This window comes from Ictalurus punctatus, chromosome 10 (genome assembly GCF_001660625.3).
Source record: "Ictalurus punctatus breed USDA103 chromosome 10, Coco_2.0, whole genome shotgun sequence".
NCBI lineage: Eukaryota > Metazoa > Chordata > Actinopteri > Siluriformes > Ictaluridae > Ictalurus > Ictalurus punctatus.
Window position 1 is genome coordinate 5,586,029 of NC_030425.2, and position 13,972 is coordinate 5,600,000.

Genomic DNA, 13,972 nt, shown 5'->3' on the forward strand with positions numbered 1-13,972 from the left:
GATTTCCTGAAACTATTTCAGCCGTAGTTAGGTAAAGAAGAAGAGTTACTTTTCAAAAGATAGCAAGCTGTCCAGGTTAGACAAAAAAAACAAAAACGACAACGAGTCGTTTGGGAGCCGAAGGAATCGAATCTTATTGGTGAGCCGAGCCAACGATCTGATTCACTGACTCATTGAAACCCGCCTCTAGCCTTAGGATTGGTTAAGATGGACTATTGAATGGCCAATGGTAGAAAAGAGGTGGGGTTTGTTGGAATAAAGGTAAGAAAAGCAGAGTCTGGGTAATGAATGTCCATACCCAGGTTTACAACGTTATATATATATATATATATATATATATATATATATATATATATATATATATATATATATATATATATATATATATATATATATATATATATATATAATTTAAACCATCAGCTAACCATTAAAACAATTACCATTTCTGTCACAGGTTCTTAATGGTATCCACTAGACAACATGCCACCAATAGAAGACAACAAATAACCAGTAAAGACCCACAGGGACCATTTTAACCATTACAGATTCTATGAGGGTTTCTATTGGGGTTTTTTTTCAGCAGGGTTAGAACACAAAAATCACGAATAAGATGTAGAATCTTTGGTTTATGAATTTTGTATTTTTTGAAAACCCCTAGGTTATTTATTTATTTATTTATTTCCTTTGTACTCTTATGTTGTATAATTGCTATTGTGTCTGCTTCATTTACTTCTTTGTTTTTAATGCAAGATCTCATGTAAAACTGTCAGCATTAAAATGACATCTTATAAACTTGGCACTGTACAGATCTTCCTTGTGTCTCCATGTCTAGTCTAGCATGTATGGCCAGGTTTGTTCAAATTGACAGGAAGGCTACGGTAACTCAAATAATCACTCTTTACAAACGTAGTGAGCAGAAAAGCATCTCAGAACACAAAACACCCCGAATCATCAGGCAGGTGGACTATAAGAGTAGAAGGCCACATCAGGTCGTACACCAATCAGCCAAGAACAGTAATCTGAGGCTGCACTGGGCACAGACACCCAAACTGCCAATCGATGATATCATTAGCCATGTATGTACGTATGTATATACATAATTAAATACATGTCTATTTTCCAAATGGACTTACACGAACCGTGCTCATTATTACATTTTCTTAACGCAAAGTGAAAAGTACAAAGCCATTAGAATTTTTGATTCAGTGGGACGGTACACCTCACACGGCTCAAGGAGTCAGAAATAACTAAATATTTTAATTTAACTTTGAAAAATAACACCACAATAGTGTGCATTACAATACAGTCGTAAAAGCACAATCAGGAATTTTATTCTGTTTTAGCCGTGTTCCTGAAAAAATGTCAAACGTGGTCCAAGTGAAGAGCGGACTGCTCTGCTTCATCTTCCTCTGCTTTAAAGAAAACGATCCCACGTAAACGGAGTAGCAGCTTGTAGGATTTCCCAGGTCAGGAGAAGAAGGAAGATATCTTGCTTTGTGATTTTCCTGCATGGAGCTGTGAAACTATGAAGAAACAGAACATTAAGAGGCACATCACTGCCAAACTGTACTTACATTATAAAAATAAGAACGTTCAGTTTCTGCTTCGTGCTTATGCAGTACTTACTAAGTGCTTATACGGTGTGTGTGTGTGTGATAAATATATACGCGCATACAACGTCAGGTCCAAAAGTATTTGGACAGCGACGGTTTTCGTACTTTTGCCTCTATACACCACTGCGACGGATTGGAATTGAAGCAATCACTGTGTGACTGAAGGGGGTTTAACAATAAATATATTGCATTAACCGTTGAGGAATTACAGCCAATTTACAGCCATGGAGTCCCTCCATTTTCACAGGCTCAAAAGTAATCGAACGAACTAACAATTCTAAATGTCAGGATTATTTTTAATACTTGGATGCAAATCCTTTGCAGTCAAAGACTGCGTGAAGTCTGGAACCCATGGACGTCAGCGAATGCCGAGTTTCCTCCCTTGAGATGCGTTGCCAGGTCTTTACTGCAGCCGCCTTCAGTTGCTGCTTGTTTGTGGGTCTTTCTGCCTTCGGTTTTGTTTCCGGTAATTAAAAACGCATGCTCAATTGGGTTGAGGTGAGCTGACTGACTCGGCCATCACTCGAACATTTCATTTCTTTGCCTTAAGAAAATCTTTTGCGGTATGTTCCGGGTCAATATCTGTACGCTGAAGCGCTGTCCGTCAGTTTCGCAGTACACTTCCTCCACTCGTTCGACAGATGATGTGGAATGCTTTGGATCATGAGCCCTTCCTTTCCTTCTCCATACTCTTCTCTTCCCATCATTCTGCTACAAGTTCATCTTGGTTTCATCTGTTCTAAGAATTCCAGAACTGGGCGTGCGTTTTTAATCTGACCTTTCTGTTCTTGAGTGTTACCAGTGGTTTGCATCTTGAAGTAAACCATCTGTATTCGCATTCATGAAGGCGTCTCTTGATTGTAGACTTTGATGACACTCCTACGTCCTCCACATTGTTCTTGACTTGGCCAGATGTTGTGAAGGGCTTTTTCCTTCAGCGAGGAAAGATCTGTATGAAAATCCACTTTAGATATCTTCCATGATCTTTCATGTCTTTTGCTGTTGCTGAGCTCAACAGTGCATTCCATCTTTTTTTTTTTTTTAATGTACCAAAATCGTTGATTAGGCCACTCCGAAAGTTTCTGCTCTCTCTCGCTGATAGCATTTTCATCAGCCTAATGATGGCCTCCTTCACTCGCATCAACCGCATGTTGAGAGTTCCCAATCAACTCCAGACCTTTTATCTCCTTAATTTGTAATGAAATAACGAGGAAACAGGCCACACCTGGCCATGAAACTGCTCATCGGTCAATTCTCCAATTACTTTCCAGCCTGTGGAAATGGAGGGACGACGAATGCAATATTTTTCTTATACCTCTTGAGTTAAAGCTGAACGCCTACACTTCAATCACATCTTGATCGCTTCATTTCAAATCCACCGTGGTGGTCTACAGAGGCAAAATGACAAAAAGGAAATATTTAACGTGCATGTTTTAAAATGTACCTGTAATCGGGGGACTTGAAATCTCATCTGAATCCTGGCAAATCTCTGAAACGCTCCCAGTCAAGGCTCTTAACATCTCCGAGAACTGCTCGCGATGGTGAGCTGGAATGAACATTGTTAACCCTACAGAAATATTAACACAATTATATACATACATTTATATATAAAAATAATATACATATATTAAAAAAAGCAAAATAAACGCCGAAAGGCTTTCCTTGATGTGTTCTACTCACGTTTTAGAAGAATAATGTCTTCGTCTCGCTCGGTCAGCAACCCCACAACTGTTGACACCATCTGTTCGTAATCATCGGTTTTCTTGTACATTTGCAACGCTACAAAAAGCTGATTCGTCTTCTCAGCACCAATAGCCTTTTTTATATCAGACAGCAGGGAAGCACTAAGCTGACTCTCTTTGCATGACTGTTCTGGCTTTTGGTCCTTCACACCTGCATCCACTGTAAATAAGATAAAAAAACAACAACACTGAGTAAATACTATGCGATTTTTATATTCTCAGATATTTCAAATGACTCAAGTAGGGGGGGGGGGGGGGAAGCTTTAGAAGTATACTTACTTCCACTCATATGACGCGTTCCCAAATGAGATCCGCCTTGATTGAGCTGCTTGCTCGACTCTAGTTGTGTGCTTGTGCACACTTCAGAAGTCTCCACTTTGGCTGGAAGAACACATCGCATGTATTTTCTTAATATAAAACCATCTCTGACTAGTTGTTCTGTCTCTGGTTTAAAATGAGAGGTATTTAGGTGACGTGCAAATGCGGATCAGATGTTACCTGTTTGCTCCATGAGTAATCGTCTCTCCTCCCGAGAGAGCGAGTGCTCAGGTTTGTAACCGCAGCCTTTGCCGGTAAGGAGCCGACATTTCTCATCAAACTGCATCTTGTGGTGCGGCCGAACAAACTGGTAGATTCCTAAGGAGAACGTCCGGGCAGACACAGCAGAGCAGGGTTCGCAAACTTTCTGACCACTTAAATGTTTGCATTTTGTGCCATACATGTGCTTTTTTTGGTTTGTGTACTAGTGCTGAACCTGATTTTAATAACGGCTTGGGAAAAATACAATTTCGCTTGAAATGTCGAAATGCCTGCGAGATGAGAATGATTTTTGGAAGAGCATATGCAAATGGTGGGGAAAATGTCAAGCATAAATAACCAAATAATGCATGTCCCTCAGAAGAACTCCATACATGTGGGTTTAGAGGTGTGCATTGGGACTGGGATCAGGATCACTATAGTTCAAAGAACCAATTTTTGTTTATATTGGGGGGGAGGGGGGTGTGGAGACAAGTTCATAAAAATATCATGAGCGGGTACAAATAAAGCCAAGACGTGTAGAAGTGGGATTGGTGAGAATTCCTTGGGGAGCGGGTAGGATTGGTCAGAATTCAATATTGGGGTGGGCTATTGGTCCGAATTAAATGGGAGAGGGGATGCGGGGGGGGTTATTGGTCAGAATTCCATGGGGAGCGGGTGGGATTGGTCAGAGTTCAATGTTGGGGGGGGGGGGGGGGGGGGGATTGTTCACAATTCCATGGGGAATGGGTGGGATTGGTCAGAATACCATGGGGAGCGGGTGGGGTTGGTCAGAATTCAATGTTGTTGGGGGGGGGGGGGGGGGGGGGGGATTGGTCGGAATTCCATGGGGAGCAGGTGGGATTGGTCAGAATTCAAAGTTTGGGGGGGGGTATTGGTCAGAATTCCATGGGGAATGGGTGTTATTGGTCAGAATTCCATGGGGAATGGGTGTTATTGGTCAGAATTCCATGGGGAATGGGTGTTATTGGTCAGAATTCCATGGGGAATGGGTGGGATTGGTCAGAATTCCATGGGGAGCGGGTGGGATTGGTCAGAATTCCATGGGGAGCGGGTGGGATTGGTCAGAATTCAATGTTGGGGGGGGTATTGGTCAGAATTCCATGGGGAATGGATGTTATTGGTCAGGATTCCTTGGGGAGCGGGTGGGATTGGTCAGAATTCAATGTGTGTGGGGGGTGTTATTGGTCAGAATTCCATGGGGAATGGGTGGGATTGGTCAGAATTCCGTGGGGAATGGAGATTCCACTCAGCTAATATAAAATTTTTCATAATGCCCTGGACTTCTGTTTATTCTACTACTCCATGATTTTGACTGCACTCTCGCTCGCACACACACACTCTCTCCCTCTCTCTCTCACACATACACACACACCTCTCAGCAGGATGTGTGTGTTGGGGTCTTGTATGAGAAGGTCTGCTGCTTTCGCCACAAGGTCATCGAGGTTATCTGTGGCCTTGTACACCTGAAGCGCATACATGATCTGTGTGAAGCTCTCCTGACTTAAACTTTTCTTCAGCTCCAGCATAAAGGCCTTGCCTTTACACGCTGCACTGCAGTCTACGGGTTTCTGAAAGAATCAGTCATGCAAGATTTTAGCATGATGCAGATAAATGAATATGGACAAAAACTGTTTCTGTTTGGAATATCTTCCAAAAAAAACAAACAAACAAAAAAAAAACGTATTACATATACACTGCCCTCCACTAATATTGGCACCCTTGGTAAATATGAGCAAAGAAGGCTGTGAAAAATTCTCTTTATTGTTTAACCTTTTGCTCAAAAAAAATACACAAACTTTGCCCATATTTACCAAGGGTGCCAATATTAGTAGAGGGCACTGTATATATGAAAGACAGGCGTAGCCCAGTCAAAAATAAAATCAGATACCCGGTCTTGCACGACTCTGATTTTGCGTTTCCCTCCCTTCGATTCGTCATCCATGCGCTTATCGTGCTGTAGAGATAATGTGGATAAACGGCTGGCCTGCATAAACAAAAAAGCATGCAACATGTTAAAATGCTTAGCTTCTCATTCTGGTCCTTCATGAAATACATTCCTCGATAAAATGAGGGAACTGTAACACAACCACACATCCACGTTTAAGCCAAAGATTACAGTGCTACATAGCAAGCACAAAGATATCTAAACTGTTCATTCTGCCCAGGTTGGATTTTTTTTCTTCTTTTTTTTCTTTTACACCCCTCACCTTCTCCTCCCCAACATGGGCGTCGTCCTCGTCTCGATTAGGGTCACTTTTATCCAGCGCATCGAGCAGGCTCATATGTCTCGTCTTACTGGAACTCATCTCCATCTCATACTGGACACAAAGCCTGGCTGTCCCGTCTCTCTCCGAGCGCTCGTCTTAGGTTTCAACGGCGTCGTGTGGTCCGTTAAAAGGATTTCGAGACAGAGATTTGACGTCGGTAAATGGTCCGCACTGGACAAATACTAAACGTGCGCACAAACAAGACAAGACGGCCGCAATATACAGTAGAAACGCCGTACTGCGACGACGCCTTCGAAAATAACGAGACGAAACATTTCTACGTGAAAAAAAAATAAATTCCCGATAAAAGATTCAGATCGTTTGCATGATTTACAATATTTTCATAATATTACATTTAAAAATTGAGCTTCTTTTCTTGGGCCGCAAAAGGAACCGAAACTGCATAAAAACCTCTCTTAATTGCCATCATACTATATATGATAAGATTTATTCCATGTCTTTTTTTCAAAATTACAAGATTCTTTACACAAAGACTCTTAAGTAACAATTTCATCATGCGGATAAATTGAAAGGTTTGTCCGCCATTGTTCCAGACTTTCAGGTAACTACTGATTGCTATCGCCTGATAGAAATTATGTGAGGCTGCCCTCAGAGTTGCCCAAAATAAACCACCGAAATACTGTGCACTGGTGGAAGAGTGCACCATGATAACACTGTACAGGTTGATCATGGCAGGGCCATCGCACCTTACAACATTAATATCACGATTAAATTACATTCCAGAACACTGACCGACTGTATTCTAACACACAGTAACAAGTAATGACTGGATGTTAAAATATATTGAAATATTTCCTCTGATTTCATGTTGTTTAATTACGTTTTGTAGACATGAAATACGTGGGTGTTTGTTTGGTTTTTTTTGTTGTTGTTGTTTATTTTTTTTAAAATATGGTACTAAATACTGCACTATTAACAAACTTAAATATTCAAAATGTGGTGAAAAAAAACTACATAAAGTGACAAATGATTACATCAGCTACGTCAGTACCGGATATTGTTTATCATATAATAGATTATCTATATAACGATAAAGAGAAAGTACTTAAGCGATATTCCACGAGCACGAGCAAGACTGCAGTCGCACTGAATGCTGATATTCAGTAGAACAGCTTGTGCGATATCGCTTTCATACAACAGTACGATAAACGAGAATTTAATATGGAGTAAGTGACATCTTGGACGCGAATGTTTTGGGGTTGTTTTTTTTTTGCTCTGATATCGGAAATAGATCTCGAAGAAGCTATGCTCACTTTATAGTACGTCGGCTGGCTGGCTAGCTCACATTGATTCGTACATTACGTTAAAAGGTTCTTCTGAAAATGGCGCCCCTTCTAACTTTTCATCTTCAAACTACGAGCTTTCTTATTTTAAGCTGAAAGTTATATCCATGCGAAACGTATCGTCTGCTGATGATGTCGCTAACACTACTATAGCGATGGTTGTGAATGACAGAATTGTACGTGGCATTTACGTAGCGAGCGCGGCTCATCCGAGTAAATTAGTGGACCAGGACTAACTGTTGTATGATATTAATTATATAGAGTAACTACTTTCAGTTATTCCAGAAATGACCGACATGCCACCTTACCCAGTTTCCTCCTCTTCAGACTCGGCACGTGAGAGTCAAACACTTTGGCTTTGAGAGAGGAGCTGCTCTCCCAGGCACTCGGAGCTGAACGACTGCACGCTGGACTTCCCTCGCCGGTGTCTTTAGCTGTCTGGTTCTCACACCTTGTACCTTTCACCTTCTTCTCTGGTACAGGCCTCTAGAACACATGAATCCACCACCCGTATCGTTTAAGATTCAATTAAAAAAAAAAATAATAATCGATCGGTGACCATCTGAAACGTGATACTCACAAGCTTTTGTGCAACGCGGAAAAACTGCGCAGCGTCACGGACCACGGTGCCGAAGTTTTCATGAGTTCGAACATAAGGTCTGACCCAAGAAGGGAGCTGCTGTCGTACATCCGTACTCTTGAACCTACGGTGAGCGCGAAGCAAAAAATAGAAACAATCGTTTAAATCATTAAAAAAGGGGGAAAATATCAACTAGACAGGTCTTGCTGAGAAACCCTGGAAGATCATCCTGCGAGATCATCCGCACTTGTGAAGTGATAGCCCGATAACTGCGGATGCAACGACCTACACATTTTATACGATACACGATTACGCAACCATTTTATAAACAGTTAAAAAGAGCTTTTCAGTAACATTTAAATACCATCCCTCTGCGACATACCTGAGAAAGAGGCCACGGAAACCGGGCACTTTAGCCGACTTTGGAGCTCTATTTCTGCTGCAGAGCTCCTTATGTTTCAGTCGGTCGTTTTTAAAGTCCCCCAGGTCAGACACGTCGTTTATTTTTGGGAGAAATGATAATTTTATCGATTTATTTTCGAGACATGGTGAACCTACAGCACATTCTGTTTCCGATATCAAACTCGTTTGTAGCACTTTTAAATATAGTTTTATGCGGACCAAAAAAAAAGAAAAAAAATGCAGTCTTTTCAGTCAACACTGTTCTTCATTCAAATGATCTGAGAACTGAACCGAATGGAATCGTGAAGCCAGTATCGTGAATCGAACTCTGATCAGAGGGTATCGCTAAACCCCTAAAGGATACCAGCCGTTCACGCTGAAATTCATTGTAACCTCTGTCAGATCCGTCAAGCATTTATCAGGCGTTATTTGCCCTCACACAGTGTGTGCGAGATTCACACCGAGGATTTAACATCCGTTTCACATGATTTAGCCATAATTTATACATTATGTCTATAAATGATTTCTTTTCATCATGTACGGATCCAAAATCGTACAGATTAAGCCGTGCTTAAGGACCGTTGCTTTAGAAACTGGACTACTTTTTATAGATAAGAATCTGTGACTGTTACCAGTATAGACACCATAGCTCGGGAATCATACAGTAGAAGTGCTTCAGTTCCCAGTAACCAGAATTACCTTTGACAGTACTGCTTACAATCTTAAACAACTGGATAAAACGATATTTGATCGCTCCAAGTGAGGCTATGATTGATATGATTGATGATTGACGGCTTTCCTTTCTCCCCTGTCGATCTTGGGCGTGCGTGTTTGATGTGTCGGGATACTAGTTTTCAAAGTGCATTTTTATAATTGCACAACATTAAGAGAATTGCTCCTAGACTTACGTTATAAAGGGGTTTTTAAATGAAAGGGTTCTTTTCTTTTATCACGCATACACTACAGATGCAGTGAGTAAGGTAGAAGATAAGGAAGTATTCTTTTTGTCACTGCAGGTTATGGAAGATTAGCATGTTAGCATGATGAGCTCTAACCTGTAGTCACAAAGAAAGATGGCACCGTAATCGTCCCGGTGGCGGATCACTCTTCCGATAGCTTGGTTCACAGCGCGAGAGGCCTGCTGCCTGTACCACTCCTGCCCGGAGAGATACTGAACACACAGACACACAAGCTCGACTGAATATGTCGGAGACGAACACGGACACTGGTAAAGGTATGCATTGGAGAAATACAAAATACGCACACCCACACATTAACAGCGTTCAAAACAGTGTTACTATGAATGCTTTCAACTGAAAAAGATGTATTTAAAAAAATTAGCATCACATAAACATATATAAATAAAATATCAGATGCCACGAGTGAACCTTCTGCCATCGTTTACACATCTGAATGGCCGCGTAATACGAAGCAGTGTGATAACATGAAATTAAACATGACCTTATATGGACACGGGCATCGTTTCGACTCGGGACAGCTGGCGTTTGCTGTTATCATCAAGTCACTGTTTGACGCCGAACACAACGGAGCTTCACCTACGCGTGTTCGCTGAGAGAAAGCTAACGGTTAAGAGGCGGGAATTTGTTGCCAATAGTTGCTGCAAGCCTTTCATAATCGACCAATCGGCGTGCGAGAAGGCGGGAATTACCGAGAGGGGTTAAGGCAACGCGAACACGCGCACACATGATGCGGTATTAGAGCATCAGCACGTCATAATGAAACTAACAAAGAATTTTTAAGATCTGAAAAAGAGGACTATAATTAAGTCGCGGTCTATATTGTGTTACGGCAAAAGATTTTGTTTCTTTTAATCCTGATAGTATTCCCAATTTTTAAATGAATATACCTGTAATCTGATTACTTTGGGGGTTTTTTTTTTAATGGATTACAGTTACTCCCCAAACCTGGCAGTAATACACTAAACAAACTCAACATTTGGTGTGACAACCCTTTGCTTTAAAAATAAATAAATAAATAAATAAATAAATAAATAAATAAATAAAGCATCAGTGGTCTCAGGTAGACTTTGTGCAGTTTTATATGGTAAGTTTTTCTAAATATCTTGGAGGATCTGCCCTATTTCTTCTAGCGTATTATGTAATATCTTGCTTTCTTTACTGACATATAAACATTTTTTTGTTGGAAAAGTAATGTTTGGAAATCTTTTTGTACAGACTTATAAAATATACCTCTACGACCAAATTTATTTCAAAAACCATTAGGGTGCTTAAGATTTTGACACAGTACAGGCACAGACTGCTTAGTGTGTGTGTACTGAACAGCTGGAAAGACCGTATACACAAGCCAGTATATACCAGACTGACAGTGAGTGCATGTACATGTACTGGATGTATAACACAATCCCTCACAGGCAGGTTAATGCATAAAACAAGTACAAACAGTGCATATACGTTTTTATTTACACTAAGGTGAGCCACCATATGATTTAAATGGAAGGAGCTACCTTTACACCACTGGTTTTCTTTTTGCACATCTCATCCAAATACTGCATCTTCAGCACCACCTTGGGGTCCATTCTCGGAGGGAAAGGAAGGCCGGTGATGATCACTCCACGGCCATAGGTGTCCGCAAAGTCCAACCCTTCACTCACCTTGGGAGCAAACAGTAAAAAAAAAGAAAAAAAAAAAAGGGAGTTTTCATTGAAACGATATATACACAGCGATATTTAAGATGCCTACAGTACCTCTCATTCTCCTACCTTTCCTCTACAGACAGCAAAGAAGCTCCCTCCGTTTGACTTGGAGTCGTTTATCTTGTCATAAAAGCCATCAATCACCTGGAAAACATGGAGGCCGTGAGCAATTCCGAGTCATTTCAGGTATTCTGGGTTATTACAGATGTTCTTCTATAAAAGCCCAGCTTTGGGTGATTTATGACAATAACGAACAATAATGAAGGGGAAATGTATTTCATACAAAATCAAAAATAAATAAATAAATAAAATAAAATAAATAAATAAAAAAACAGATCGAAATCTGTAAATATCTGATTTGTAATTCTGGACTGTACGTAGGAACACGGCCGCACTGACCGTGTTCGTGTTTTTTTAAATGGTAAATGGTCTGCACTTAAAGCCTGCACTTTAACCTTAACGATTCCAAAGCGCTTTACACCGGTTCACATTCACCCATTCACACACACTCACACACCAGTGGTAGCAGAGCTGCCATGCAAGGGAGCCAACTTGCCATCGGGATCAACTTGGGGTTCACTGTCTTGCCCAAGGACGCTTCGGAATGTGGAGTCACGTGGGCCGGGAATCGAACCCCCAACCGTATGATCAGTGGACGACCCGCTCTACCACCTGACCCACAGCCGCCCTTTTTAAGTGTTAGATTTGACACTTTGTTGTTGGCACATTAAATTTTTGTTTATTTTCTTTTCCAGACAAGTGCTATCTCCGACTACCTTCGGCCGAAATTTTTCAGTGGCGCCCCTAATCATATTCTTTCCCATATTAATGTTCTCAAAACCTACCATGACAGGGCGTGAGAGCGCTGTTCTCACCAGGGCGTGAGAGCACTCTTCTCACCAGGGCGTGAGAGCGCTCTTCTCACCAGGGCGTGAGAGCGCTCTTCTCACCAGGGCGTGAGAGCGCTCTTCTCACCAGGGCGTGAGAGCGCTCTTCTCACCAGGGCGTGAGAGCGCTCTTCTCACCAGGGCGTGAGAGCGCTCTTCTCACCAGGGCGTGAGAGCGCTCTTCTCACCAGGGCGTGAGAGCGCTGTTCTCACCAGGGCGTGAGAGCGCTCTTCTCACCAGGGCGTGAGAGCGCTGTTCTCACCAGGGCGTGAGAGCGCTGTTCTCACCAGGGCGTGAGAGCACTGTTCTCACCAGGGCGTGAGAGCACTGCAGCAGCGCATCTTTCAACCAAGAAAAAAATCAAAACATCTGCACGACTGTCAATCATTCCAGATTCACATGTTGATTAGATCATCTATTTATTTATTTATTTTGGTGGGGGGGGGGGGGGGGGGTGATGGGGGCTAGGAAGACTTCTGTCAGGTTTTTGAGGGATACCTCATAAAATGCGAAGCTCGGCAGGAGTGCGCACGTTTGTTTCAAGAATACAAAAATTTGAAACGTGTACGAACATTAAACCCCAAATCTATACTACGACCTTATGAGAACCGGCAGGGACCTACCTCTGTAAAGGTACCTTTTCCTTTGGGTTCCACAAACATGGGCTTCATGGACTCGATGCGGTCTGCGTGGCCGCTAGACTGTTGGGGTCAAACAAGGAACAACACAAAAGTATGCTCTGACTTTTAAGGTTTTTTTCTGCCATTTTTGCAGCTCTTAATAATAATAAGAACAACAATAATAATAAAAAATGTTGTGCTATTGTAAAAGTCAGCTAATTTTACAGAAATGTTGTAAAATCCTATATCTATTTAGAACGAACAGGCCGAAGTATCCACAGAGGAGACTCACCCTCCAATATTCCAGCGTCTTATCCAACACCGGATATGAAGGGAAAAACACCAGCAGGCCATGAGGAACCACTCGACTCAAATTTACTGTCAATAACAAGCACATTATATAAAAAAAGGGCATCGTTTGTGTGCGTGTGCGATTTGCACTTTCATTTTAAATATTAAAACCTGACCCTCTAAATGTTAGAACAACTAATTAAAGATTCATCTCTTACCGATAGTGTTTCCTAATGATGCCATGTTCTCAGGAAGAAACCTTCACAGGAAGACACACACACACACACACACACACACACAGTGTGGTTAATGTGCAACACGCAGAGGTAATGCCAGACGGTTAAATCTGACCCAATACCACTGCGAGCAAGCTGAAAGTGACAAACTGTCTGAAACACACCTCCTGTTGAAGGCTGTGCTGAGCTGCACGCCGTCCGGGCCTTTGTCAATAACGCTGACAAAGATCTGGTCCTTCTGAATGACGTGAGGGTTCTCCAGACACACGGGAAAGGGGCTGTAAAGGACAGAAGACGTTGCTTGGGCTACTTTGTATTGCCTGGCTTTAATAGAAGTAAAAGGAGAACCGTGTGAGAACGTACATCTGCATTTCGCAGGTGAAGGACGACAGGGGCGACAGGGTGCCACTAGTCAGGATGATGCAGCGCACTTCCTGTCTGAGGAGGTCTTGCATGCTGAATCCCGGGGAGAAACACCAGTAACTCAGCACATTGCCTGTGACACACACACGCAGGAAATAAATAAACGAAAAAGAGATGAAGTTTGTACAAACGATCAAAATTGCATGACTATAAGGGTCAGGTCATTTCTACTATAATACTGTATTACATCGAGTTTACGTTTATGTCTGATAATTTAAGTAATGATAAATCGTTAGGAATATATCAATAAAACGGTCCAGTTGCCTACAGGTTATACACAAACGCCTAAATAATCACACGTTCGTGCCATGTTGGTTTCATCTTCGCTGTGAAATAAAGTAAATAAAGGCATATACCTTGTTTCTTTGTAGAAGAGGACGCCCACAGAT

General features: G+C 41.7%; 1 protein-coding gene across 1 annotated transcript in view; it reads right to left on the reverse strand.

Annotated features, from left to right (window-relative positions):
- Positions 1 to 1,240: 1,240 nt before the first annotated feature.
- Positions 1,241 to 13,972, reverse strand: part of rtel1 (regulator of telomere elongation helicase 1) — a 25,195-nt gene continuing 12,463 nt past the window's right edge. The window contains exons 15-33 of the mRNA XM_017477616.3: positions 13,940 to 13,972; positions 13,524 to 13,656; positions 13,325 to 13,438; positions 13,143 to 13,183; positions 12,926 to 13,011; positions 12,637 to 12,714; positions 11,192 to 11,269; positions 10,937 to 11,083; positions 9,507 to 9,622; positions 8,050 to 8,173; positions 7,778 to 7,955; positions 6,106 to 6,260; positions 5,787 to 5,882; positions 5,271 to 5,466; positions 3,857 to 3,994; positions 3,638 to 3,739; positions 3,297 to 3,518; positions 3,061 to 3,183; positions 1,241 to 1,526 (exon numbers count right to left, since the gene is read on the reverse strand). The exon at positions 13,940 to 13,972 is cut by the window's right edge and continues 49 nt beyond it. Of these exons, the coding sequence (XP_017333105.1) occupies positions 1,471 to 1,526; positions 3,061 to 3,183; positions 3,297 to 3,518; positions 3,638 to 3,739; positions 3,857 to 3,994; positions 5,271 to 5,466; positions 5,787 to 5,882; positions 6,106 to 6,260; positions 7,778 to 7,955; positions 8,050 to 8,173; positions 9,507 to 9,622; positions 10,937 to 11,083; positions 11,192 to 11,269; positions 12,637 to 12,714; positions 12,926 to 13,011; positions 13,143 to 13,183; positions 13,325 to 13,438; positions 13,524 to 13,656; positions 13,940 to 13,972 (2,216 nt within the window). The 3' untranslated portion in view covers positions 1,241 to 1,470. The remainder of the gene's footprint in view (positions 1,527 to 3,060; positions 3,184 to 3,296; positions 3,519 to 3,637; positions 3,740 to 3,856; positions 3,995 to 5,270; positions 5,467 to 5,786; positions 5,883 to 6,105; positions 6,261 to 7,777; positions 7,956 to 8,049; positions 8,174 to 9,506; positions 9,623 to 10,936; positions 11,084 to 11,191; positions 11,270 to 12,636; positions 12,715 to 12,925; positions 13,012 to 13,142; positions 13,184 to 13,324; positions 13,439 to 13,523; positions 13,657 to 13,939) is intronic.